Below are 22,163 nucleotides of genomic sequence, written 5' to 3' on the forward strand. Positions count from 1 at the left end.
AAAAAAAAGCTAAAGAGCTCCAATGCAACACAAAGAGATAGTACTGTAGCAATACTATTTTTTCACTTTTCAAGTAATAACAAAAAAATCATACGTTTTGGTCACATTTGACCCAGACACATTAAAAAGTGCATTTAAATGAATACAGAAAGAACTGTCAAGTTACCCTTCGGTGCACAAACCCATAACAAGGGATACGGGTAACTATATGAATGAATACTACAGTACACGTCTACTATAGTAAATAGGTGCTTACTATCACCTCATTTGTGATTTGTCATCGCTGACTTTCTCAATGGGAGAAGGGACATTTTTAGTTTTGAACAAGAGCAGTGATTTTTGGCTCATAGGATGTCAATGCAATCCTAAGACATTGGTGAAGACTGCTGTCAGTCAGGGAGCAGCAAGTGCTACTTTTGATAGAGTTCATGTGTGAAAAGCTTGATTCACATGTGTATGTTGATCCAAACATACTGAGCACAGAGATCACTACTTTCTGAACGTTAGGGAACTGCTGTTTTTTGACATCACTCCAAAACTTCGCTGGCCCGTTAGTGCGCTGCATGTCAATAACTTCCAGTGTATAATTCCCCTTGTCGATGCAGGGGAGGGGACCACTTCCTTTGCTCTCGTTGATACGTCCCCCTCTATTGCAACAGTGAAGGGGTCTCTGACAAAGCCCATCATCACCTCTGTGGGCAGAGCAAGTCCATCCAATCAACCGGCAAAGTTCTCTTTCAACCTCGCAATGAAATCTGTCATCACATCCGTGATTTGTGCCGGAGATGTGATGTGTTTGGGGAGCGTCGGAAAATGCAGCATCCGACCCTTGCTCAAGTCGGTCGCGAAAAGGTCCAGCTTGACTTGGATCTGCTCCACAAGATCAATGACCGTTTTGTCTCTGTTTACGCTTCAGAGTTGAGAGAGACATGTTTTAGAGTTGTTGTCATAGGACCACCGTTACTAGCAACACTAGATGCACTTTCAAAAAACGTGCTGCGTTGTGGTTTGGTGGTTTCTATGCAACGCGGAGTGTTGCGTTCATGGTCTGTACTAGTGTGGGAATTTGGCTACGGGAGGCTGGGCCACTCGGGAGTTGGTTCTGGGACGCATCTGGCCCGCGGGCCGCCAGTTGAATAGGCCTGTCCTATATGTTCTGTTTCCTTGCATGCTCCATTTTGGTCAGAGAATGTTGCATTAACCACAGATAATTTGAGAGTGTGTTACAACAAGGAACAAGTTCAGATGCTAGGCTGTATAATCTGTAATTATAATAGTTTTGTTAATAATTGCAATAACGAGGGAAGACTGAAAAGAAGACTTGATCAATGCTAGAATAAAATAATCGTTCATAAATGTGCAACAATTAATTAAAGTATTTATGAATAAAAAAGACAGTTATTGTGAAATAGAATTGGTTGAAAATGATAATTGAGCAGTCCTGTATGGATCCTATCAGTCTAGCTATACAATGACTCATCCTCTGCAGCAGTCAGAGAAAATATGGAGCTTGGCTGCCGGAGATGTAAATGTTATTTGGCATTTTTCCAAGAAATACACATATACACACACACACACACACACACACACACACACACACACAACTCACCCTCACCCTCCTTCTCTATATAAGTGTTGACATGTCTGCTGACTTTGATTCTCTATTGTGGCCTGTTTTTCTTCTCTGCTATCTGATTTTTTCGTTTTATCTCCATCTGTCTCTCTCTCGGTTTCAGTTGCTGTTACTGTGACAAAAATCAGTGCACATTCAAAAGTATGTGACATATCAAAATAATAACTCGAGCCACATCGAGGTGGGCATGTTTTTCGTTTGAGAACATACCACGTACACTACGTTATTTGGGGAACATGATATGATTATTGGGGTTGGAAATGCATTCATTGTGATAAAAGCCTTATTTAATCCAGAAGAAAAGCATTTCATATCTGGATAGCAGCTGCTGAGCTCTGATGACTAACTGACTGTCTGTGTGTGTGTGTGTGTGTGTGTGTGTGTGTGTGTGTGTGTGTGTGTGTGTGTGTGTGTGTGTGTGTGTGTGTGTGTGTGTGTGTGTGTGTGTGTGTGTGTGTGTGTGTGTGTGTGTGTGTGTGTGTGTGTGTGTGTGTGTGTGTGTGTGTGTGTGTGTGTGTGTGTGTGTGTGTGTGTGTGTGTGTGCGTGGCTGTGTGCTCTAAATCTGCCGGCAGGAAGCTAAGGGACGTGACTTTTCCTCCATTGTATTCTCTTGATTGTCTCATGCATGGGGATGTTAGGCTCAGTGGGTACAGAAATGTCATTACTTCCCTAAAAATGTTTTAATTAATCGAAAGTAGAAAACGTAGATTTTATTTCAGTACACAAGGCTTCCTGTTGAACAACAGTGTTTCCCCTAGGATGGAGTCATAGCAGCGGTGCTAAGGCACATGGGCCCAGCATAATGTGAGTGCGTGAAATTTTTTAGTGTGTGTGCGTGCGAAGTGCGCCCAGCCAATTTGTTTCTATGTGTCAGCACAAGAAAGGCTCTTGAGGCCTAGTACCAGGGCCGGTTCTAGACAATTTGCTGCCCTAGGTGAGATTTTAGGCGACATTTTATATGTAAAGAATAAATGAAAAATCTCTACAAAAGACAAATACACTGCAAAAACAGAAACTTATTGACATAGGTAATAGACGTCAAAATGGCTTCAAATGTATTCAGTATTGTATGAACACCCCCTTGGGGGGTCGCCAAAGATCGCAGGGGGGGGCGCCAGGCCTCAGATGATTTGAGGCCTAATATCATATTTAGAATTAAAAAAAGAAAAGAAAATGTACATATCATTTTTTTTTACATATCATTTTTTAAATATATTTTGACGCAATACATGATTGTCGCTAAAAGCCTTGTCTCTAAATTACAATAAAATATAGAAATTAATTGATTAATTAAAATAAAAATTCAAAAAATTCATCTGATACTCCTCCGATTCGCGCCAACATTGACGTTACTGTGTCAGCTTTCATAATAATAACAGTTTGCTGCGCTTGCTAGCTAGCGACCGACTTCATAAGGTGAATATTTTTGTCTAAAAATGTCTGAAAAACGTAAAGGAGATGACAGCTCATCTGCAATCAAAAAGAAAATGAGGACCTACCTAGAGAGCTATCTTAACTTCGGTTTCATGGAGGGAACGGACAAAACCCGCCCAGAGTGTGTGATATGCAGAGAGAAGCTAGCCAACGAAAGCATGAAACCCAGCAAAATGAAGAGACACCAACAGACCATGCACCCAGAAACAGTCGGGCGTGACCGGGACTTTTTCATAAAGAAACAACACCTTGCAAAGGCAAACAAGCCAATGGATATTAGAACAGCGTTTGTTAGGGCTGGCAGCGATGCACAGAAGGCCACCGAGGCCTCTTTTGAATGTGCACTTTTAATAGCAAAGGCAAAGAAACCGCACAACATTGGCGAGCAGCTCATTAAGCCAGCTTGCATTAAGATGGTTGAGAAACTGTGCGGCCCGCAGGTGGCGGAGAAGCTAAAAACTGTACCACTGTCAAACAATAAGGTGAAAGACAGAATTGAGAAGATGGCAAGTAACTGCGAGTTGCAGCTGCTCGAAAAGCTTGGAAAGGGGCCATTTGCCATACAACATGATGAAACCACAACTGTAGCAGACGAGGCTGTGCTGATCGTTTATGTGCAATATATCGATGGGGAAGATTTGAAGCAGGACATTCTTATGTCAGTCAACCTTACCACTACCACCTGGGGTGAGGACATTTTTACTGCAGTGGATTCTTACCTCTCATCCCACAATCTTTCCTATGAGAATTTAGTTGCATGTTGCACAGACGGAGCTGCCTCAATGATGGGGAAAAACAAGGGACTTAACAGTCGCTTGAAAGAAAAGGCCCCACACTGCACAATATTTCACTGTGTGATACATCGCCAGGCCCTGGCCAGCAAGAAACTGTCAGAAGACCTCAGCGAAACACTCTCAACTGTTGTTAAAATAGTCAATTTCATCAAAGGTCGCCCCACCAACAAGCGTCTATTCGCAGACTTCTGCGAGGATGAAGCGCACCAAACCCTCCTCCTGCACACCGAGGTGCGCTGGCTCTCACGCGGCCGAGTGCTGGCACGTTTTGTAGAACTGAAGCAAAAAATTGAAGAGTTTCTACAAACTCGTAACCGCGCACTGTCATAGCAAGTGACTGAGTCATTCTGGATTAAAACAGCATACCTGGCCGACATCTTCAGTCTCTACAATGAAACAAACAAGCATCTGCAAGGCGTGGAGTCCAACATTCTCCAATGTAAAGAGGCGCTCGATGCATTTGTGCGCAAACTGGAGTACAGGGTCGGGAAAATGGAGAGGGGGGAACTGCAACAGTTTCCACTACTGCTGAAACAATCCTGAAACGGTGTCTGTACGTCGCGAGTTCATCCGCCATATGAACGCACTGCAAACGGAAATGCAATCACGGTTCGCTGACATAGACGAGTATGTCTCCAAGGAATTGTGGGTTTTAGATCACTTTATTGCCAAAGTTGAGGATGTGGAATACCTGAATTGCGAAGATGAGCTCAACGACATCCAAGCTGACTCGCTGTCAAAGAAATACTTCCAGGCAAAAGGATTTAAAAGGTTTTGGATTCTCAAAGGACCAAGCCTCGCTCCAAAGCTCACACTGCATGCCACGACCAGGATTATACTCCCATTCAGTACGACATATCTATCAGAAACAGCCTTCAGCGCACTTGTTGCCATCAAAACAAAAGCATGCAACACACTGGACGTTCACAACAACTTTAGACTGGCTGTCACTCACATTACACCAGACATTCCATCCCTGGCTGCGGGCGTGCAAGCCCAAGGTTCACATTAATGAACCTACTTGAACCTCGTCTTCTCTCTGCTACCTGTTCCATGGGAGACAAGAATTTGATTTACCTGCTTAATATGCCAGTTTTTCATTTTTGTTTTATACAGGCCTATGCCCAGACCCGCGGCAGACATTCTTCTCTGGGCGGGCATTTGATTTGCCAGGGCGGGCCCACCCCGAAACTTACATTTCCCGGGAAATCTGAATTGTCAACGGGGGGGGGGGGGGGGGGGGGGGGGGAACTTGGGCAAGCACCCAGGCAAACTTGAGGAGCGCACACAGGGTGGAGTGAGGTTGAACGATGGAGAGAAAGCGAGAGAGAGAGAGAGAGATTGAGCGAGGCAGATAGCGTGTGCAGCGGTCTGCTTGCGCACAGAGCCGGAGTTTGTGAGAGAGCCGGCTTGAGAGTCAATTTCTCTTCAAAATATAATTGATTACCAGCCTCCCTTGTCCCTGGCTGGCTTGCTAGCTCGTTGGTAACGTCACTGATTTCTTCTAATGTGCCTGCATCTGGCGCTGAGTTGCCATATTCCTTTCATGAACCACTTCCTGATATCCATTGTTGCAGATAAATATAAATGATAATAGCCAAACTAACCTAGAAAAAGTAAAATGACAGGCTGCTGTGCCGCATCTCACTCAAAAACCCACATGACTCAACCCAGCGAAAAACCAGTCTCGCGTGCAGCCTTTCATTCAGAATTTCATAGCAAAATAAAAAAATGATATTAAACTAATCTTTCAACATAGTTTTAAAAATATATATATATTAGGACAGAGCCCTACAAATAACAACCATAAACATAATAATAAAACAATTAAAATGTTGTATTCAGCCCTGATTAAAACTGCGGGCCCAAATCCTGGATGGGCGGGCCCATGACGCCGGGTCTGCCTATGCCACCATATTACCATTTTTTTATTAGACATAGTCTATTCTTTTGAAGTGTCCTGTTCTTCGACATTTGAAATAAATATGATGCATACATTTGCAAGTTAGTAGCTAATAAAAGCATACAAAGACAGAAATGTATAATTTTTTCTTTAATAGAAATGTTTCTTCTGCGCGTAAAGTGTCGGTTTCAGTTGGATTATTTGTCACAGTTGCTCCGATCAGATCGGTCTCCTCCATTTTGTACGATTTTTCAATCCACATAAACACATCGCCAAAATCCGGCTTACTTTGAGCATGTGTTTTAAACAGTTGAATCCCTTTGTGAATTGTTTCCAATTGCGCCGTCCTTTCATTTCTTCATACAGCGGGCATCCAAATGTATTAATCCTGAGTCCAATAACCATCAAAGTCACTCCAATAGTGCTTTTATTTGGGGTTAAGTACATTGTCAGAATAAGTGAGACATGGATTTAACTTCTGTTTGAGAGCTATATGCCATACATTTTTGCATACATTCACAGTAAATATTTATTCAGTATGATAGCTGCCAAACAGAAGTTAAATCCATTTCTCACTTATTCTGACAATGTACTTAACCCCAAATAAAAGAACCCAATAAAAAGAGTTGTTAAATAATAGTGAAGTCACGTTGTAATAACAATAACTCATCTCTCTCGGTTGTTTTAGTTTTCTTTTTGTGCTTTGCCAAACGCCACTGTGTCAAGTGTCCTAGTTGGGTTGCCGACCCGTACGGAGTTGTCCAGTATGGCAGACCATCTCGCACATGCGCAGTACAGATCGGGCAGGGGGGCAGATCGGCAACAGAGATAATTAAAGTTTCAAAGTTTTTGGGGGTCGCAAATTCCAACAGGAGTCATTTGGGGGGGGGCCCTGGGTGAAAAAGGTTGGGAACCCCTGCTCTAGGGGGATCCGGGGGTATGCCCCCCCGTAAAGATTTTCTTTTTAACATTTTACAGTAAAATGCTTCAATCTGGTGCACTTTGAGCACACAATTACTAGAGACCTGGGGCCGTATTCACAAAGCATTTTATCTTACCGCTAGGAGTGCTCCTAACTCGCGCTAAAACATTTTATGTAGGAGTTTTTTCTTAAAAGTTATTCACAAAGCCGCTGAGACCTACTCATACTAAGGATAAATCACTAAGAGTGAACTAAGAGTGACGCGCCGTTGCTATGGATTACGTCGATTCTCGTGCATGAGTTTAGAAGCGGTCAGAACGGTGATTGGTTGTTCAGAGCAGGCGGTCTCGGTGAAACTCATCCGCAACATCCCACAAACGAGCCCACTAAAACAAGGAAATAGCCTAGGCTAGAAATGTATTCCTATCAAATAGTTATGGACAGTGCAGTTAGCAGAATACACGCATGATGACAAGTTTGTGCAGACCACGATAATGACGTTGTATATGCACGTTAAAGAGAGAGAGCAAACAATAAAAATACGTAAATTGCATTAAATCAAGGAGGCAATTAAAAGCACCCTGCAAACTATTATCCAATGAGCATATTTCCAGCACTTAAACACTTTCAATAACAGCCCATACCGCCGTTCAAGCCCCCCTATCATGATGAATGAAAACAATCTGCGTGTTGATGGAATGTACTTTCTTTCTATTGACGAACACGTCCTCATCTTTTGATGGCGCAATTATTTTTATGTGCGTCCCGTCAATAGCACCGACCGCACCGGGCATACCTGCAATTGCCATGAAGTTGGCTCTGATCCTGTGTAGTTGTTGATTGTCCAAAGGAAACCGGATAAACTGTTGGATGATATGTGGTCTAGAGAGCGCGTTGATGGTTTGGTTTATGGCACGGCTGACTAATGGTTGCGATATTCCTAAATCGTCGGCATTGCAAAGCTGCATTTTCCCTGTTGCTAAATATCGTAGTGTTGCCAAACATTTTATTTCCGGACTAATCGGGTTATTCCTGTTAGTCGGGGATGTTATTGCATCCCGCACTAATTCCACAACAAGTTTGATACCCTCACGATTTAGCCTATATCTCTTGATCAATTCACAGTCTTCCATTGTCTCCAAAACATTTCGTCTCGCAGCCATTTTCAGATTCTTTGTGAATAGGTCTTACTGAGTTAGGAGTCCTCTCGAGGACTTTTAAGCTCTCCTAAATTTAGGAGCTACTTTTAGGCCTAAAATACTTTGTGAATTGCTCTTAGTGAATAAAATTAGGAGTCCTAAATTTAAGACTGACACGCCCATTATGTTTAGGAGTTTCTCCTAAATTCGCCAGTTAGGAGCTACTTTTAGCCCTAAGATCCTTTGTGAATACGGCCCCTGATCTAGGGGGCACAACTCTAAAACGCCCATATGAAAAAGATCGGTTTACATTTTAATAATCAAATAAGTATATGAACATAACCAATAACCTACCATAGCCAATAATAAATAAATGTAGCTTATTTTATTTTTGTTGTTCATTCATATCTTATTTTACCTAGTTAACATTTATTTATTTATACATATTTTTGTATCTCTCCAACTTTAAACGATATTTTTGATTTACTGTCCTATAGTATACATTGGAATGATTTCAAACCTGTTTTTATTTATCCTAATAATTATAAAGGAGTGCCTTAGAAATATGTGTTTACATAATTTGTGGTCAAAACGTTTGAGACCCACTGAGATAACTTAGACTAAAATTAACTATCTAAATCAGGGGTTCTCAACCTTTTTTGGGCCAGCGCCCCCCTGTCCATTATCCAGGTCTCTTACCGCCCCCCATCAAAAAAAGTAGACTTATTTTCTTCCCTGAATATTAATGTTGACTAATATTCTGTGTTATATCATTTAAAAAGCATGTCACTGAATGCCAAATAATAGATTTGATTTAACTGGGCAGTTGGAATATCATTATCATTAGTTTACCAGAGAGCAGAAAAGCCATGTGAATGTGAATAAAAATGATATTTATGAGTGTTAAACAAACTCAGACAAGAGCAGAGACTACAAACAGACTGCTACGGAACAGCAGCAATTTCACACATGTCCAGTGCAGAACAAACAGTAGGCTACAAAACTGTACATTAGGCCTACAGAACTAACAGGTCGGAAAGGTGTTGCATTTCGCCAAATTGCGGGGGGGGGGGGAAGGTTAGTGTGAGCCCTGCGCTTGGTGGTTCTCATCTCCGCCAGTTTCTTCACTGCGGGTTGCAGAGAACTTAGTTTCAGTCGCAGTGCACCTGAGGCCGTCAAGTTCAAGCGATTGCGGTACTTGGACTGCATGTGGAGGACCTGGCTGAATCCCTGCTCCACGAGGTATGTGGTTGGGAAAGCCAGAAGAAGCAGCCTCGCTTTCTTCCAGAGAGCCGGGTAACGCTGAGAGTATTTGACCCACATGTTGCCCCAGCCAGAGGTGCGGAAAATAGCCTGGGCCTCATCATCACTCTGGATGTCGATGAGATGCTCCTGTATTGCTGGCTCGCATTCCGCCACGTCCGCCTGAAAGGGCTGCACCACCCAGGTGGGAACATCGAGGTCCAAAAGATCTCTGAAGCGGATCTTCAAGTCGGCATTCACCATCCACAGGTGGTCTGTGTAAATGAGGAGGCGCTCATCGGTAAGAGCCTCAGACACCTGCAATGAGTATAACCAGGAAATTGTTATCGGTGCAGAATGTTTCCATCCGATTTTAAATTGGTTATTTTATTGCTAATTAGTTTACTAATTGATGTTTCTTTATTCTCATAATACATTCAGAACATAAGTTATTTATACTAACCAGGAACAAAAATATAGTGTTGCATAGAGTAGCCTACATTTATTACATGTATTATTTATTATTATCATTATTTAGTAGCCTAGGCTAGATCACCTTGGTCAACAGCGGGAAATGAGCAAACTGCCTCCTGCCTATGCTCTGCCGGTATAGATCCAGCCTGGAGGTAAGACTGTGGATGACCGCCTTGCTCTGGATCAGAGTAACTCCTTTTCCTTGGAGCTTCAGCGTGACTTCATTCATTTTGCCAAAGAAGTCTGCGAGGTACATGATGTCGCAGCGGCTGGATGACACCTGTTCCCCGAGAGCTGCATCCACCTCCTCCAGGAACTCCACGATGCTGTCAAACAGCTCACAAAAACGAGCAAGGCAGTTTCCTTTTGAGACCCAGCGGACATCAGTGTGGATAAGAAGACGCTCAAAGGTCTCATCATTTTCCTGACACAGCTGTCGGAACAATCTGTTATTCAGGGCGTGGGCTTTTATTTTGTTTATTGCCTTTACTGCAACATTGAGAGACTCGTGGAGAGGTGGACTTTTAGATTTGGCCACAAGGTTGTGGCGGTGCAAGACACAGTGGACTGTGAGGACATGCGGGTCCTGCTCCTTCAGCAGAGTGGTGAAGCCACGGTACCTGCCAACCGCACCGAAAGTAGCACATGCAAGGATGTTGTTGATCGGGATTGACTTCTCCTGTAGATAAGCATCCAGTGCATTAAAAATGGTATGGCCCTTGGTGTCTGTGACCAGATATTTGGAAAATAAAAATTCCTCAGCCATCTCCTGACTTTTGGAGGTGCTATAGCGGACATAGGCCATCAACAGAACATTGTTGTCAGAAGTGGTTGTCTCATCCAGCTGAAGGCTGAATGGAGTTTCCCGCAGGATGGCACACAGCTGCTCCTCTGTATCAGCGCCCATTTCATCAATCCTGCGTGCTACGGTGTCATTACTGAGTGGGATGGATTTCAGCACCTGTGTGGGATCACGCTCCATCACAGTAGATATGACCTCTTTGATGGCAGGGAGTACTAACTTCTCTCCGATTGTGAACGGCTGCCCACATTTGGCTATCAGCAAGGAGATGTTATATGACGCTATTAGCCCGCTGTCAGTCTGGGTGGTCTTCCTAGCGAAGAGACTGCTGATGGTGCTCCTACCATGTTTCTCTTTGAGGGCCTGGAAGAACCGTCGCTCCTTATCTGCCTTATCCGGGTGGATCTTGGTAAGGTGCTCCTTTAAACGTGAGGGTTTCATTCCCTCATTGGAAAATACATGTTCGCAAAGTAAACACATTGGGAGTTGTGCATTGGTAGGAGACGGTATGAAGCCATAGCTAAGATATTCAATAGAGTACTGTCTGCATTTTATCTTTTTCGCGGCCATTTTGCTGATGTGATATGATTTTTGTTGTTTTATGATGCTAATATTTAGGGGGGGGGGGGGGGGGGGGGGGGGGGGGTAGTGTCACGATATGGCGGCAAACGCTAGAGGGCTAGTTGGTGACATGACAAGACATCGTGCCGGGAGCGGACCGGAAGTCGTTGTAATTTTGAACAAACAGAGCTCTGTGTGGAGCAGCCTGGCTAGCCAGCTCTTCCATGTCGTAGCAGACATAGAAACGGGTATTATTTTCATAAACTGACCACTTAGTTCGAATCTGTTAGTGGAATTTGTCATATCAAAACATATCAAAATTTAACAAAGTGACACAGATTATTAACAGTCGCGATCCCAAAATTACAACGACTTCCGGTCCGCTCCCGGCTGCTTTTTGTAGGGGACATTCGTAAATACGCTCAGAGCGCTCCGAGCGTCCCCGTTCCACAGTCCAGAGCGCTGCGCTCTGAGCGCTCACAGCTGGGTGCTCTGGCGGAACAGACGGGTTGTCCGAGCGGACTGACCGTTCGTGCATTTACGAACGTACCCGTAATAACACTGCTGACAGCTGACCAATCGCAAGCAGAGTTGTGGTTTCCTATAGCAACAAAAGATGCTGACAGCTGCTTTTTGTACAGGAAAAGACGCTGTGGCCAGCGTTTTTCATGACAAAAAGACATTATGCGTGAACGCCCCCCAAGAACACCTCAACGCCCCCCTTTCAAAAATATTGCTTCCAGCGCCCCCCGATGTTCTCTGAACGCCATCTACTTCTTATATCCGTTAGTGCAGTTAGCACCAGATTCTAATAACAACAGCGCCTGTACCGGTGTGCCCTCTCCCTCCCTCGCTCTCTCCCCACGCTCGCACTTTGGCTGTGAGCTGCGGGCGCCTGATAAGCCAACATCCCCCACTTTCATCACTTACAGCGCCCATCGTACAGAGCCAATGAAAAGTGTAACCAGGATGAAAAGGGTGTTACATTTACTTAATTATGAATGTTGTTACATCAAGGCCGAACATTCGGATGAGCGCCAACGGTCAGAAATGTTTTTTCCCTCCCAGAGCTACCAGCGCAGCGCCGCCCAGATCTGGCGCCCTGGGCGACCTCCTGTGTCGCCTATGCCAGAAATTGGCCCTGCCTAGTACATACAGTGGTAATGTCTCAAGATTTAGCAAAAATACACCTTTATTGAACATACAGTAACACAAATACTACAAATCCACATAACAAACAATCAAAAATGATAAAGGGTCGCCACTTATTATTATTTTAAGAAAGAAAAAAAAAAGTAAAAAAATATATATATTCTCTTTGCGCCGCCACTATTTGTATATAGGGGAAACACTGAAAAATATGTATTGCCACCAGGCTGTGTACTATTGCCACTCAATGTATTTGCATTCTTTAGTTTATTTATTTTAGTTTTCTTTGTCATTGATTGAGTTCAACTTTGCTGCGTTGAACTCAAATTGTGTACCAATGATGCACAAAAAACAAAGCATGCTGGACGTGATGTTGTACAAAAGCCAGTGCATTTCCCACGATGCAGACAAATTAAGCACTACCATGTTGGACAATAATGTCTTATCTAGTCTGCTTTATAAAATGAATGTGAACCCGAACAGTCCTTTGGTCAGTCCTTTTCTTAATCAGCTCAGCAACTATAATTATGTCAATTGGTTTTTAGAAATGAAACAAAATCAGTGCTGCTGTGTGGCCTCTTGTGTCAAAACGTACTCCCCGTTCCAAACAGTAACTGAATCATGGATACACTGAGTGTTTCCTGACATGCAATGTGTGTCCTTGAGGTGTACTGTAAGGGCTGAGTGCATTGTTTAAATCCACGTTATCTCGCTATCTGTCTTTTTTATCACTGTCTTTGTTGATGTATTGCCACAGAGTTGGAAAAGGGGGTGAATAACGCCGCTTTTCTGCAAACTATAAACACAAGAAGGACTGCAACATGGCCACTAGCACCTTTAGCGTTCAAAAATCTACAGAATACCTTTTTAAAGCAGGATTTCACTATATCTGATGCCTGTAATGTGCGTTCCAAAAAAATCATACATCATACATGCAGTATGATGTTTAAATATTTCTCTTACGGTCATAACCAGAGCCAGACAATTCTGCACTTGCTTTGTACATTGCATGCGTCAGTTTTAGAGATAATTTAGTTTGATAGAGTGGAAAGGTGAGCAGAGAACACTAGAGATTTTAAATCTGCAAAAATAAAACACAAATTACAAAGAATTTAATGAGGTACTATGAAGCTTTTGTTTTTTGTATCTCACAATCAATGTTAAGCTGACATAAACTGCATCGTGAAAAAAGGTGACCAAAAATGGCCACCATATTTTCAGTTTCGGCAAGCAAGACTATGCCCTTCTTAAAGGTTAGTTTTGAGCCCTTAGGTCCTATTTATACGGATACATTATAAGAACAATGCTCCATGAATTTTTTTCTTGGGAATTATACTTAGTTTATATTACATAAAAAAGAGAGACAGTGAAATTGTGTATATAATTATTCTGTTTGCAGAGAAATACTGCTGCATAGTGTGTAGTAAAGCAAAGTATAATTTTACCTTACTAATAATGCTCTTGTGATTCTTCCTCCAGGATGTTCCAGCAGTGTGAGGAGCCTCGTTTCACCATTGAGCAGATCGACCTCCTCCAGAGGCTCCGGAGGACGGGCATCACTCGGGCGGAGGTCCTCCACGCCCTGGACACCCTGGACTACCTGGAGCGGCAACATGGACACAAGCTCACCCACAAAGCTCCTTACATGCCTGCCTCGTCTTCCTTGTCCTCTTCCAGTGCCGTCGTCGCCTCTTCCTCCATGTCTTCCATCGCCACACAGACAAATTTCCCCAACAGCCGACTCACACTGTCGCCCAGTACCAACTTCGACACAACCTCCCCGCCTCTACCCATTCCAGTAGCCTCACCCGTCGCCATGGCAGCAGTAGTCCAGAACGGCCTGGTGGCGGTCACCAATGGGAAGCTGTCCCCGCCCCGGTTTCCTCTCGCCGTAGTCAGTGGCAGCGTGACGGCGCCGGGATACGGGTTTGAGACCAGTGAGGAGGACATAGATGTAGATGACAAGGTGGAGGACTTGATGAGGTAAGGCACCATCAGCTCAGTGCAGATGTATGGGTTTACAGTCAGCAGATAAATGATATCAGATCTGTTTTGAGACAGTGTCCCCTTTTTATAGTTTGTCCAACAGAGAGTAATGACAAGTGGTGTCAATTTTGTCAGCTATTTGTTATTTAGTCTAGGGTCCTGTGTTAAAATGACCTTGTTCGTTTTTTATTATATTTAGTCAACATATATATTTTTTTAAGACTAAGTTCTGGATATTTTTGTAGTAATAGTATTCAAAGAAAAAACCCAGAAGTCTCTTTTTGATCAACAATTGATTTTTGTTTTGGATGCCCTACATTCTACAATTGAGTCCAAACTGACTAAATATCATCACAGTTATCGCCTCGTTTAAGTTAGGGGAAGAAATGTGTTTCACCAGCTTATTTACCTTTTTTAAACAAATGATCTCATTCATTTTTCAACTGTAGAATGTCCTGCCAGTGTATTTCTTTGGTGCATAAACTTGATTGTCCTAGGCAACTCGATCCCTCATGGATTTGCAGTGTTTACCTTGACTGCCAGGAATCCCCTAGTTGTTGCTGGCTGAATTTAAGAGAGGCAGAACTCCAATATATGTTTTGTTTTAGAACCCACTGATAGCTGGTTGCCTTGAAATGTTCAAATAGCTTGCAGATATCTTATCAAGGAGTCCCATTTCAGTTGATTAGGTCTTGTGATGTTACTCTTCTGTGTTTTAACAGTTTAAACGGCGAATAAACTGAAATGTATATACAGTAGAGAGCTTCAGCAGAAAGAAGGTCCTAAGCTTATCAATTCAGCTTTAATGTCTTATTATTTCCTAATACAAATATTGTAATGTGTTGTTATGTGCTTACATACTTACTTTTTCTTACTCTTTATTTTTTTGTATTGGTCTTCTTTTTTTAAATCTAAAATGGAGCGATTATTACAAAACCCATTTTCCGGGATTTATAAAGTAATCAGATTCTGATGCAAACAGCATGGCGGTTGAAAAAGTCTGCTTGTAGCTCTCACTCGACCTAAATTTGATCCAAGGATAAATGCCTACACACACTCACACATACAGCACTGTACACACACACTCACACACTCACTCGTGTCTCTCATCTGTAGTCTGCAGTGAGACAGCAGCAATCAGAGTGGTATTGATTTGAGGGCGTGTGAAGATGAAATCATGCCAGAAAGCAGAGACTGTAATAGCAGGATGGGCCTCTGATTCCGGCACATATTCAGCTCAACAGCTGCTGCCATTTACATACTGTGTGTATATAGGGCAGATTTACAGCTGGTTTCAGTATAGTGACTGTTATCTTGTGCCGTATTTGTAATGTCAGCCTGCCAGAGATGTAAACATTTATTGTACTTGGTAAACAGTAGATTCCCATGTCTGCTCACAGGAGGGACAGTGCTGTGATCAAAGAAGAGATTAAGTCTTTCCTGGCCAACAGGCGGATCTCCCAGGCCGTGGTCGCTCAGGTAACGGGTGAGTATCGCCTTCACCCGGATCTCAAACGGGCCAATTGAATCACATAGAGTTGTTATGCCAGCATTCGATACAGATGTGGCTCCGTTCCTCTTCCTCCAGGGATCAGTCAGAGCCGGATCTCCCACTGGCTGCTGCAGCAGGGCTCGGACCTCAGCGAGCAGAAGAAACGAGCCTTCTTCCGTTGGTACCAGCTGGAGAAGAGCAACCCCGGTAACACAGCCCGCACCATCACACCTGCACTGGAAACACTGAAGCGTTGACTTGTACTACTAATATTAAAAGTATTATGTCAAAAAAATTCACATAACTCTATGAGTTTAGTTGAAAGAAATAATATTGATTTGAAGTTTTTATTCAAACTTAATAGTATTGCTTTCAACTAACCTCATAAAGTTTTGTGAAATCTTAACCAGCTCCACCGAATGCTTGACTTCAACAACCCCACGGCCCGTCTACACTACAGGCATCAAAAAGTCTTGAAGCTGGGCGTGTCTGAAGCTTGGCGAATTTTTGCGAGCAACGCGACCAACAACCAATCACATGAATCTCCCGCCCCCGACATACAAAGCAATAGCAATGTTAAAACGAAGTAAACTGGATATAAACTCTCCAAACAGGCGAAAAAGCTACCAGTTTCACCCACTGTCTCTGCCACCTCCCTCCATGCCTGGTTCCTCCGGTTTGTATCCCGGTAAATAGTTCTGGTCGTAAAGAACCGGGTGATTTGCTACCGTAATATCTCGTTTGGAATATGAGGAAATGAACTGCGGTCTGGCTCTCCCAGCTTGCACGCGGTTTGATTGGCTGCGCTTGCACTGGCGGGATTTGCATAAACGGGATTTGATTGGCTGATGCCAAGCATCAAAGAGCCTCAAAAGTTGAACATGATGCCGATAGATGCTCGTGATGCTTGCAAAGCCATGCCATGCTCCCCACAATGCAGTTCGGCGAAGATTAAAAATCTTCTACGTCACCCCATTCAAGTGAATGGGCGAAGCGTTGAAAGCATTTTTCGATGCCTGTAGTGTAGACGGGCCGGAGTTTCTGAACGCTCAATGACAAATCTGAAACGTTGACTTTAATTCAATTTATTATGTTAAAATATTTCACATAACTGTATTAGGTTAGTTGAAAGCAATAATATTAAATTTAAATTAAAAAAACGTAAGGTTCAATTTACTATAATTAGACTAACCTAATACAGTTTTGTGAAATTTGTTGACGTAATCCATTTAATTGAAGTCAACGTTTCCGTTTTTTCAGGGCTGACTTAGAAAAAATCTGAGTTTTCCGACTACCACACAATAGGGAGAGCTGTTTATCTGCTGAAAACACGTTGTCATTGCATATTGTCAAAGTCTCCTTCAGTAGGACCCTGTACTGTACCTTAGCTCATTGGTATTCCTAGCTTTGATGTCTACATGTACTCAGAGAGGTGAAACCAAGTTTATGGGCATCTGGACAGTTACAGATTTAATATAAGTTGTAATCAAAAGTCTTCGGGTAGTCTGCTTTTTATGGGCCTTTCGAGAATCCCCCTGGGGACAGAAATAAAGAAAGCCGTTTTCCTGTGATTGAACAATAAGTGGTCTGTATTAAGTGAAGAGCAACACAGAGGAATGTACGATCAGCACAGACTACTTATCCTGTGTCTCCCCCTGAAGGATGCTCTAATCAGAGTCCCTTGACTTTAATTTGGTTCATGGCTCGATGCTCTTAAATAAATGTCAGGGTGTAATGAATTACTCTTTGTCCTCCAACCTCATGATGAAGTGTACTCGCACTTAAAGAGCCTGTGACACAAGTTTCCCCCATCATCCAAACCCATCAATTTGAGTAAATATTGTCCCCTTGAAAACCGTTACTGAACTGATTTTGGATATTTGTACTTTGATAACCATTAATCTGCCCTTCAATGTTGACCATATTCTGGATCTTCTCGGGGATTCTTCAAATCCCGCCAAATTATGTGTGACGTCATTGCGGGCCAAGCGCTCCAGATGCACCGTTCAGGATCCCAGCATCTGCATGTAGACGCACGATGGCGCACACAGCAGCAAGCTCAGATAGCGATGACAGTTTAATTTTGAACGCGTCTGAGAGCTCATATGAGGCTCAAGGATCGGTTTATGTTGTATCTGTTAGAAGTTTAGGAATTAGGTGCGTCAATATGGGCGATCATACGGTCATGTAGCCAGTGGTGGACTGGGACTAAAAATCAGCCCGGGACTCTCGACCGGCCCACTTTGGTACCGCTAGTAAATTGTCAACGGGGGGAGTGGGGGATGTGCTAGTGACTTATCCGACCGGCCCACTTCGGTACCGGCCCATCGGGATTCGTCCCGATGGCCAGTCCGCCAATGCACCCAGCCCAGCCCACGTAAACTGTCAACGGGGGGAGCCTCGCTGCGGGGAAACGTGGATCTAGTGTCCCGATCGGAGTGGGAATAATAATAATAATCATAATCCGTGCATTTTATCCATTAATTTCCCCAACATTGTGGTAAAAAAAAACACACGTTTAATCCATGTTGGTGTACTACAACTACAAAAATCATTCTCACGATCATTTAATGTATCATATGTTCGCCGAATTGACATGAAAGCACTAATAAATGTAGTTTCATCCACTTGAGTTTACAACTACAAAAATAATCGATTTGTTTTTATATCACATCCGACGGGAGGAAATTCAGCAGCTCTCACTACCGATTTTTAATCCTAATTTAATCATCATCTCCACCACGATCATTTATGTTTATGTTCACCGAATGGACATGAAAGCACTGACAAATATGAATATACCGTAGTCAACTTCATTAAAACGTTATTAACGTGCCTAAACTCAGTAATTCACCATTTCTACGCATGACAACACACTTTGTCCATGTTTGGCTCTCTCGCCGCACAGTGAAGCATTCCCGCATTGACGTCACTTCCGGCTTCCCCCAAAACTTCAAAATGAGTCGAAGGAATTTCCCCGCGATGTTCGGAATTATTGATATTTATCGGAACAGTATCGCACCTTCTTTTTTAAGCTGACGGTTCGAGATGCCTAGTAGCCCAATATTTCATTGCACAACAGATGTTGGGAGGCTGTCACAGGCTCTTTAAGGTACATTGTACAACCAATTCAAAATTTTATTTTCAAGTGATGAATAGAAAATTGTGAATTGGCGAGAAAATGAACAAGAATAATATGAGACCTTTTATTTACGCTGTCTGGTATTTCAGGTGCCACTCTTGCCATGCGAGCCGCCCCATTGGCTATGGAGGAGGTGATCGACTGGCAGCAAGCCACGCCTCCTTTTGGCTCGGCTCCCGCGGGCTTCCGTCTGCGGCGGGGGAGCCGGTTCACCTGGAGGAAGGAGTGTCTGGCTGTGATGGAGAGGTGAGGGAGAGGGGTGCACTGTAAAGAATATTACATTGGCTTTTCATTGATCTCTGCCAGGCTTGTTAGGAGATTAAGCATTTAGTCTGCATGTGCCTCGAACTGTCTTTCTGTGCTAATAGCACATACTGCTGGACCTATCAGCCTTATTGTATATTTAAGGACCTCGCCTAATTGCAGTGATTCACAACTTTAGAAAGAACCTAACCTGTTTTATTGACTGTTCTACACCGACATCGCTGCTGACTGTCATTGTTCTCGCACTCTACTGAGGGACCTTTTCTAGTTGTTGTTACATGGAGTGGTGAATGTATGTGTGTTGGTGTGTGTGTGTGTGTGTGTGTGTGTGTGTGTGTGTGTGTGTGTGTGTGTGTGTGTGTGTGTGTGTGTGTGTGTGTGTGTGTGTGTGTGTGTGTGTGTGTGTGTGTGTGTGTGTGTGTGTGTGTGTGTGTGTGTGTGTGCGCACACAGCTACTTCATTGATAATCAGTACCCTGATGAGGCGAAGAGAGAGGAGATTGCCACCGCCTGCAACGCAGTCATTCTGAAACCAGGTAGGTAAAAAATGCGCTTTATGACGTTGAATTCTCTTTCTAGACGTTGACTAAAGAGATAATCCACGGTACTTTGCTAGATATAATAAATGCAAATTACGGTGGCCCTGAAGTGCAAGACACCACAGCATTTCACAAAACGCAACAGCATTTCACAAAACACCACAGCATTTCACATTGGACGGAAAGGGTATTCCTTTAGGGAGAACACTTCTTGTTTGTGATTGGACAGAGCTAGCCAGAGAAGCACTGCTGTGATTGGTTGTTTTTGCTGCCAGTCAAGAAATGACTGCTTCGTGACTGCCCGACAGCGCAATATGTCCCAACCATGGTCCCAACACATTAGACGTTAGCACAAACTCAGAGCTTACAGCTCCTCATATCTGTTCAGAAACTGGACAAAAGTTAAACATGTACAAAACACAGACTGTCTATGTCATGGTGAATACAGTCGCTGCTTTATTTATGTCTGTATGACGTTGATGTGAGTGTGTACGGAGCAGCTACAGGTTAGTTTAGCCTAATGGATCCGATTCCATTCAGAAAACACGCATTTTAAAAGCTTTTCGCCTGCTGTGTTGTCTGCAGACTTGTCAAAGCGTTAATTCATGGTTTTTACTAACCGTTATCAGTATGTAGTTACTTCGGCATCACTTTGAAACGTGTATTACAATTACATCACGGTCAAATATGTTCATTTGGTTGTAGTTGGTATCTCCCATAGGATTTACATGGAGATACGCCCCGCCCCCTCTCCAGCGCGTCTTGTTTGAATCACAGGAGCAAACACAGCTGACAGCCGCGGTGAAACTCGAGCGACTAGAGCGATGCGAATATTGGGTAGTCTACCATAGTATTTACATGGAGATAAGCCCCTTAAAAACCATAAATTAATAAAGCATTAATTCTGTGTTTACTGCTGTCATTCAAACAAGACACTGGAGAGGGGGCGGGGCGTATCTCCATGTAAATCCTATCGGATCCATCAGGCTAAACTAACCTGTAGCTGCTCCGTACACACTCACAACAACGTCATACAGACATAAATAAACCAGCGACTGTATTCGCCATGACATAGACAGTCTGTGTTTTGTATATGTTTAACTTTTGTCCAGTTTCTGAACAGACATGAGGAGCTGTGAGCTCTGAGTGTGTGCTAACAGCTAACAGCTAATGTGTTGGGCCAAGCGTCATTTCTTGACTGGCAGCAAAAACAACCAATCACAGCAGTGCTTCTCTGGCTGGCTTTGTCCAATCACAAACAAGAAGTGTTCTCCCTAAAGGAATACCCTTTCCGTCCAATGTGAAATGCTGTGGTGTTTTGGGAAAGGCTGTGGCGTTTTGTGAAATGCTGCGGCGTTTTCTGAAATGCTGTGGTGTCTTGCACTTCAGGGCCACCGTAATGCTTGGTTATCATAATACATTTACTTTTAGCACCTTGGTAGTAGGCATCTAGCTCTTGTATCAGTAGTAGCTTTTACTGAATGAAAGAGTGAGGGTTAACAGTTTCGCACATAACTGTTCAAGCTCCTTTCATAACCCCTTCATGTGAATTAGTAATTGTATATTGGTCATGTGGCTAAAAAAGATAAGGTAACTAGAGGAGCCACATCATGACAGACATGCAACTTAAATATTTTGCAGAAGCATTTTGTCTTTGACCATTGCCTGGAAGCTACTTTATGATCAACATTCACAGAGGGAGACTTCAGTTGTGTGTGTGTGTGTGTGTGTGTGTGTGTTTGACAGGAAAGAAGCTGTCTGATTTGGAGAGGGTAACTTCTCTAAAGGTCTACAACTGGTTTGCCAATCGGCGTAAAGACATCAAGAGGCGCGCTAACATTGGTAATGTCTATCTCTATTTTGTTGCCGCGTTATTGTTAGGATGACAGGTTATTGAGTTGTTTGCAATCTACAGACGCAAATCCTATCTTTAACATGAAGCATATGCTTAGAAAATCATTGTTGTTTATCTCTTTAATAACCATATCACATCTAATGTAAAGTCAAATTAATTTGGGAATGTTCTTAATGAGCAATTCCTTCATTCTTACCTGACCCTCCATCTGAGTGTGTTGTTGTCTGAGGTCGATATGCTATGATGAGGTTTGGGTTTTTGAAGAAGCAGCCATCTTGGAGAGCCATGGCATCGAGGTCCAGAGTCCAGGCGGTCAGTCCAACAGCGACGAGGTGGACGGCAACGACTTCCCCGACCAGGTAAACCATGATGATCATTAACTGAGCCGCTCAGAGGTATGGAACTGTGAACATGCAGCTGGGCTCAGTGAAGTTACACAGTGTAACCGTGTTTAAATAAACATTGAGTCACATAGTAACCGTATAAGTAACCAGCTGTGAAGAAGTCTTGTTCTTGAGACAGAACATGACCTCTGTGCTGCTCTGTCTCAGGGCTGCGAGGTGTCCTTATTCGACAAGAGAGCTTCAGCCAGGCAGTTCGGATTCAGTCGAGCTGACCTGTCCTCTCCAACCCAGGTACAACCCACCACACACACCCACACACACCCACCCACACCCACCTCTCTTTTTACCACCTCAGTGCTGCTGAAAGATGCACGGCAGCAGCTTCCTGTTTGCTTTTTCCTTATTGATATTTTTTATAAGAATAAGATAAGTAAATATTAAATCAAGTGCTTAAGAAATGTTAAATCTCCCATTTCCCAACACAAAGC

General features: G+C 43.2%; 2 protein-coding genes across 5 annotated transcripts in view; one reads left to right on the forward strand and one right to left on the reverse strand.

Moving 5' to 3' along the window:
• Window positions 1–22,163, forward strand: part of LOC307028760 (homeobox-containing protein 1-like) — a 35,137-nt gene that overhangs the window by 6,052 nt on the left and 6,922 nt on the right. For 2 of the 4 annotated variants that reach the window (XM_079664039.1, XM_079664040.1), the window contains exons 2-9: window positions 13,534–14,037; window positions 15,441–15,526; window positions 15,629–15,739; window positions 18,764–18,920; window positions 19,391–19,473; window positions 21,223–21,318; window positions 21,596–21,690; window positions 21,883–21,966. In XM_079664039.1, coding sequence (XP_079520165.1) covers window positions 13,535–14,037; window positions 15,441–15,526; window positions 15,629–15,739; window positions 18,764–18,920; window positions 19,391–19,473; window positions 21,223–21,318; window positions 21,596–21,690; window positions 21,883–21,966 — 1,215 coding nt within the window. In that variant the 5' untranslated portion in view covers window position 13,534. The remainder of the gene's footprint in view (window positions 1–13,533; window positions 14,038–15,440; window positions 15,527–15,628; window positions 15,740–18,763; window positions 18,921–19,390; window positions 19,474–21,222; window positions 21,319–21,595; window positions 21,691–21,882; window positions 21,967–22,163) is intronic. The other 2 variants (XM_079664042.1, XM_079664041.1) reach the window with 2 other exon arrangements.
• Window positions 8,466–11,298, reverse strand: LOC307028167 (zinc finger BED domain-containing protein 5-like). The gene is made up of 2 exons (XM_079662969.1): window positions 9,625–11,298; window positions 8,466–9,386 (listed from the first exon to the last, which is right to left on the reverse strand). Exons 1-2 carry the CDS (start codon window positions 10,912–10,914, stop codon window positions 8,790–8,792), a joined length of 1,887 nt encoding a protein of 628 aa, XP_079519095.1. The 5' UTR covers window positions 10,915–11,298; the 3' UTR covers window positions 8,466–8,789.

This window comes from Notothenia rossii (genome assembly GCF_949606895.1).
Source record: "Notothenia rossii genome assembly, chromosome: 2".
Taxonomy (NCBI): domain Eukaryota; kingdom Metazoa; phylum Chordata; class Actinopteri; order Perciformes; family Nototheniidae; genus Notothenia; species Notothenia rossii.

Bases quoted from the DNA above. Each gene is read 5' to 3' on its own strand.
- LOC307028167 (XM_079662969.1), bottom strand. From the start codon at position 10,914: ATGGCCGCGAAAAAGATAAAATGCAGACAGTACTCTATTGAATATCTT. The intron at 9,387-9,624 runs GTGATCTAGCCT...TACTCATTGCAG, and splicing joins ATTTCCCGCTGTTGACCAAG to GTGTCTGAGGCTCTTACCGA.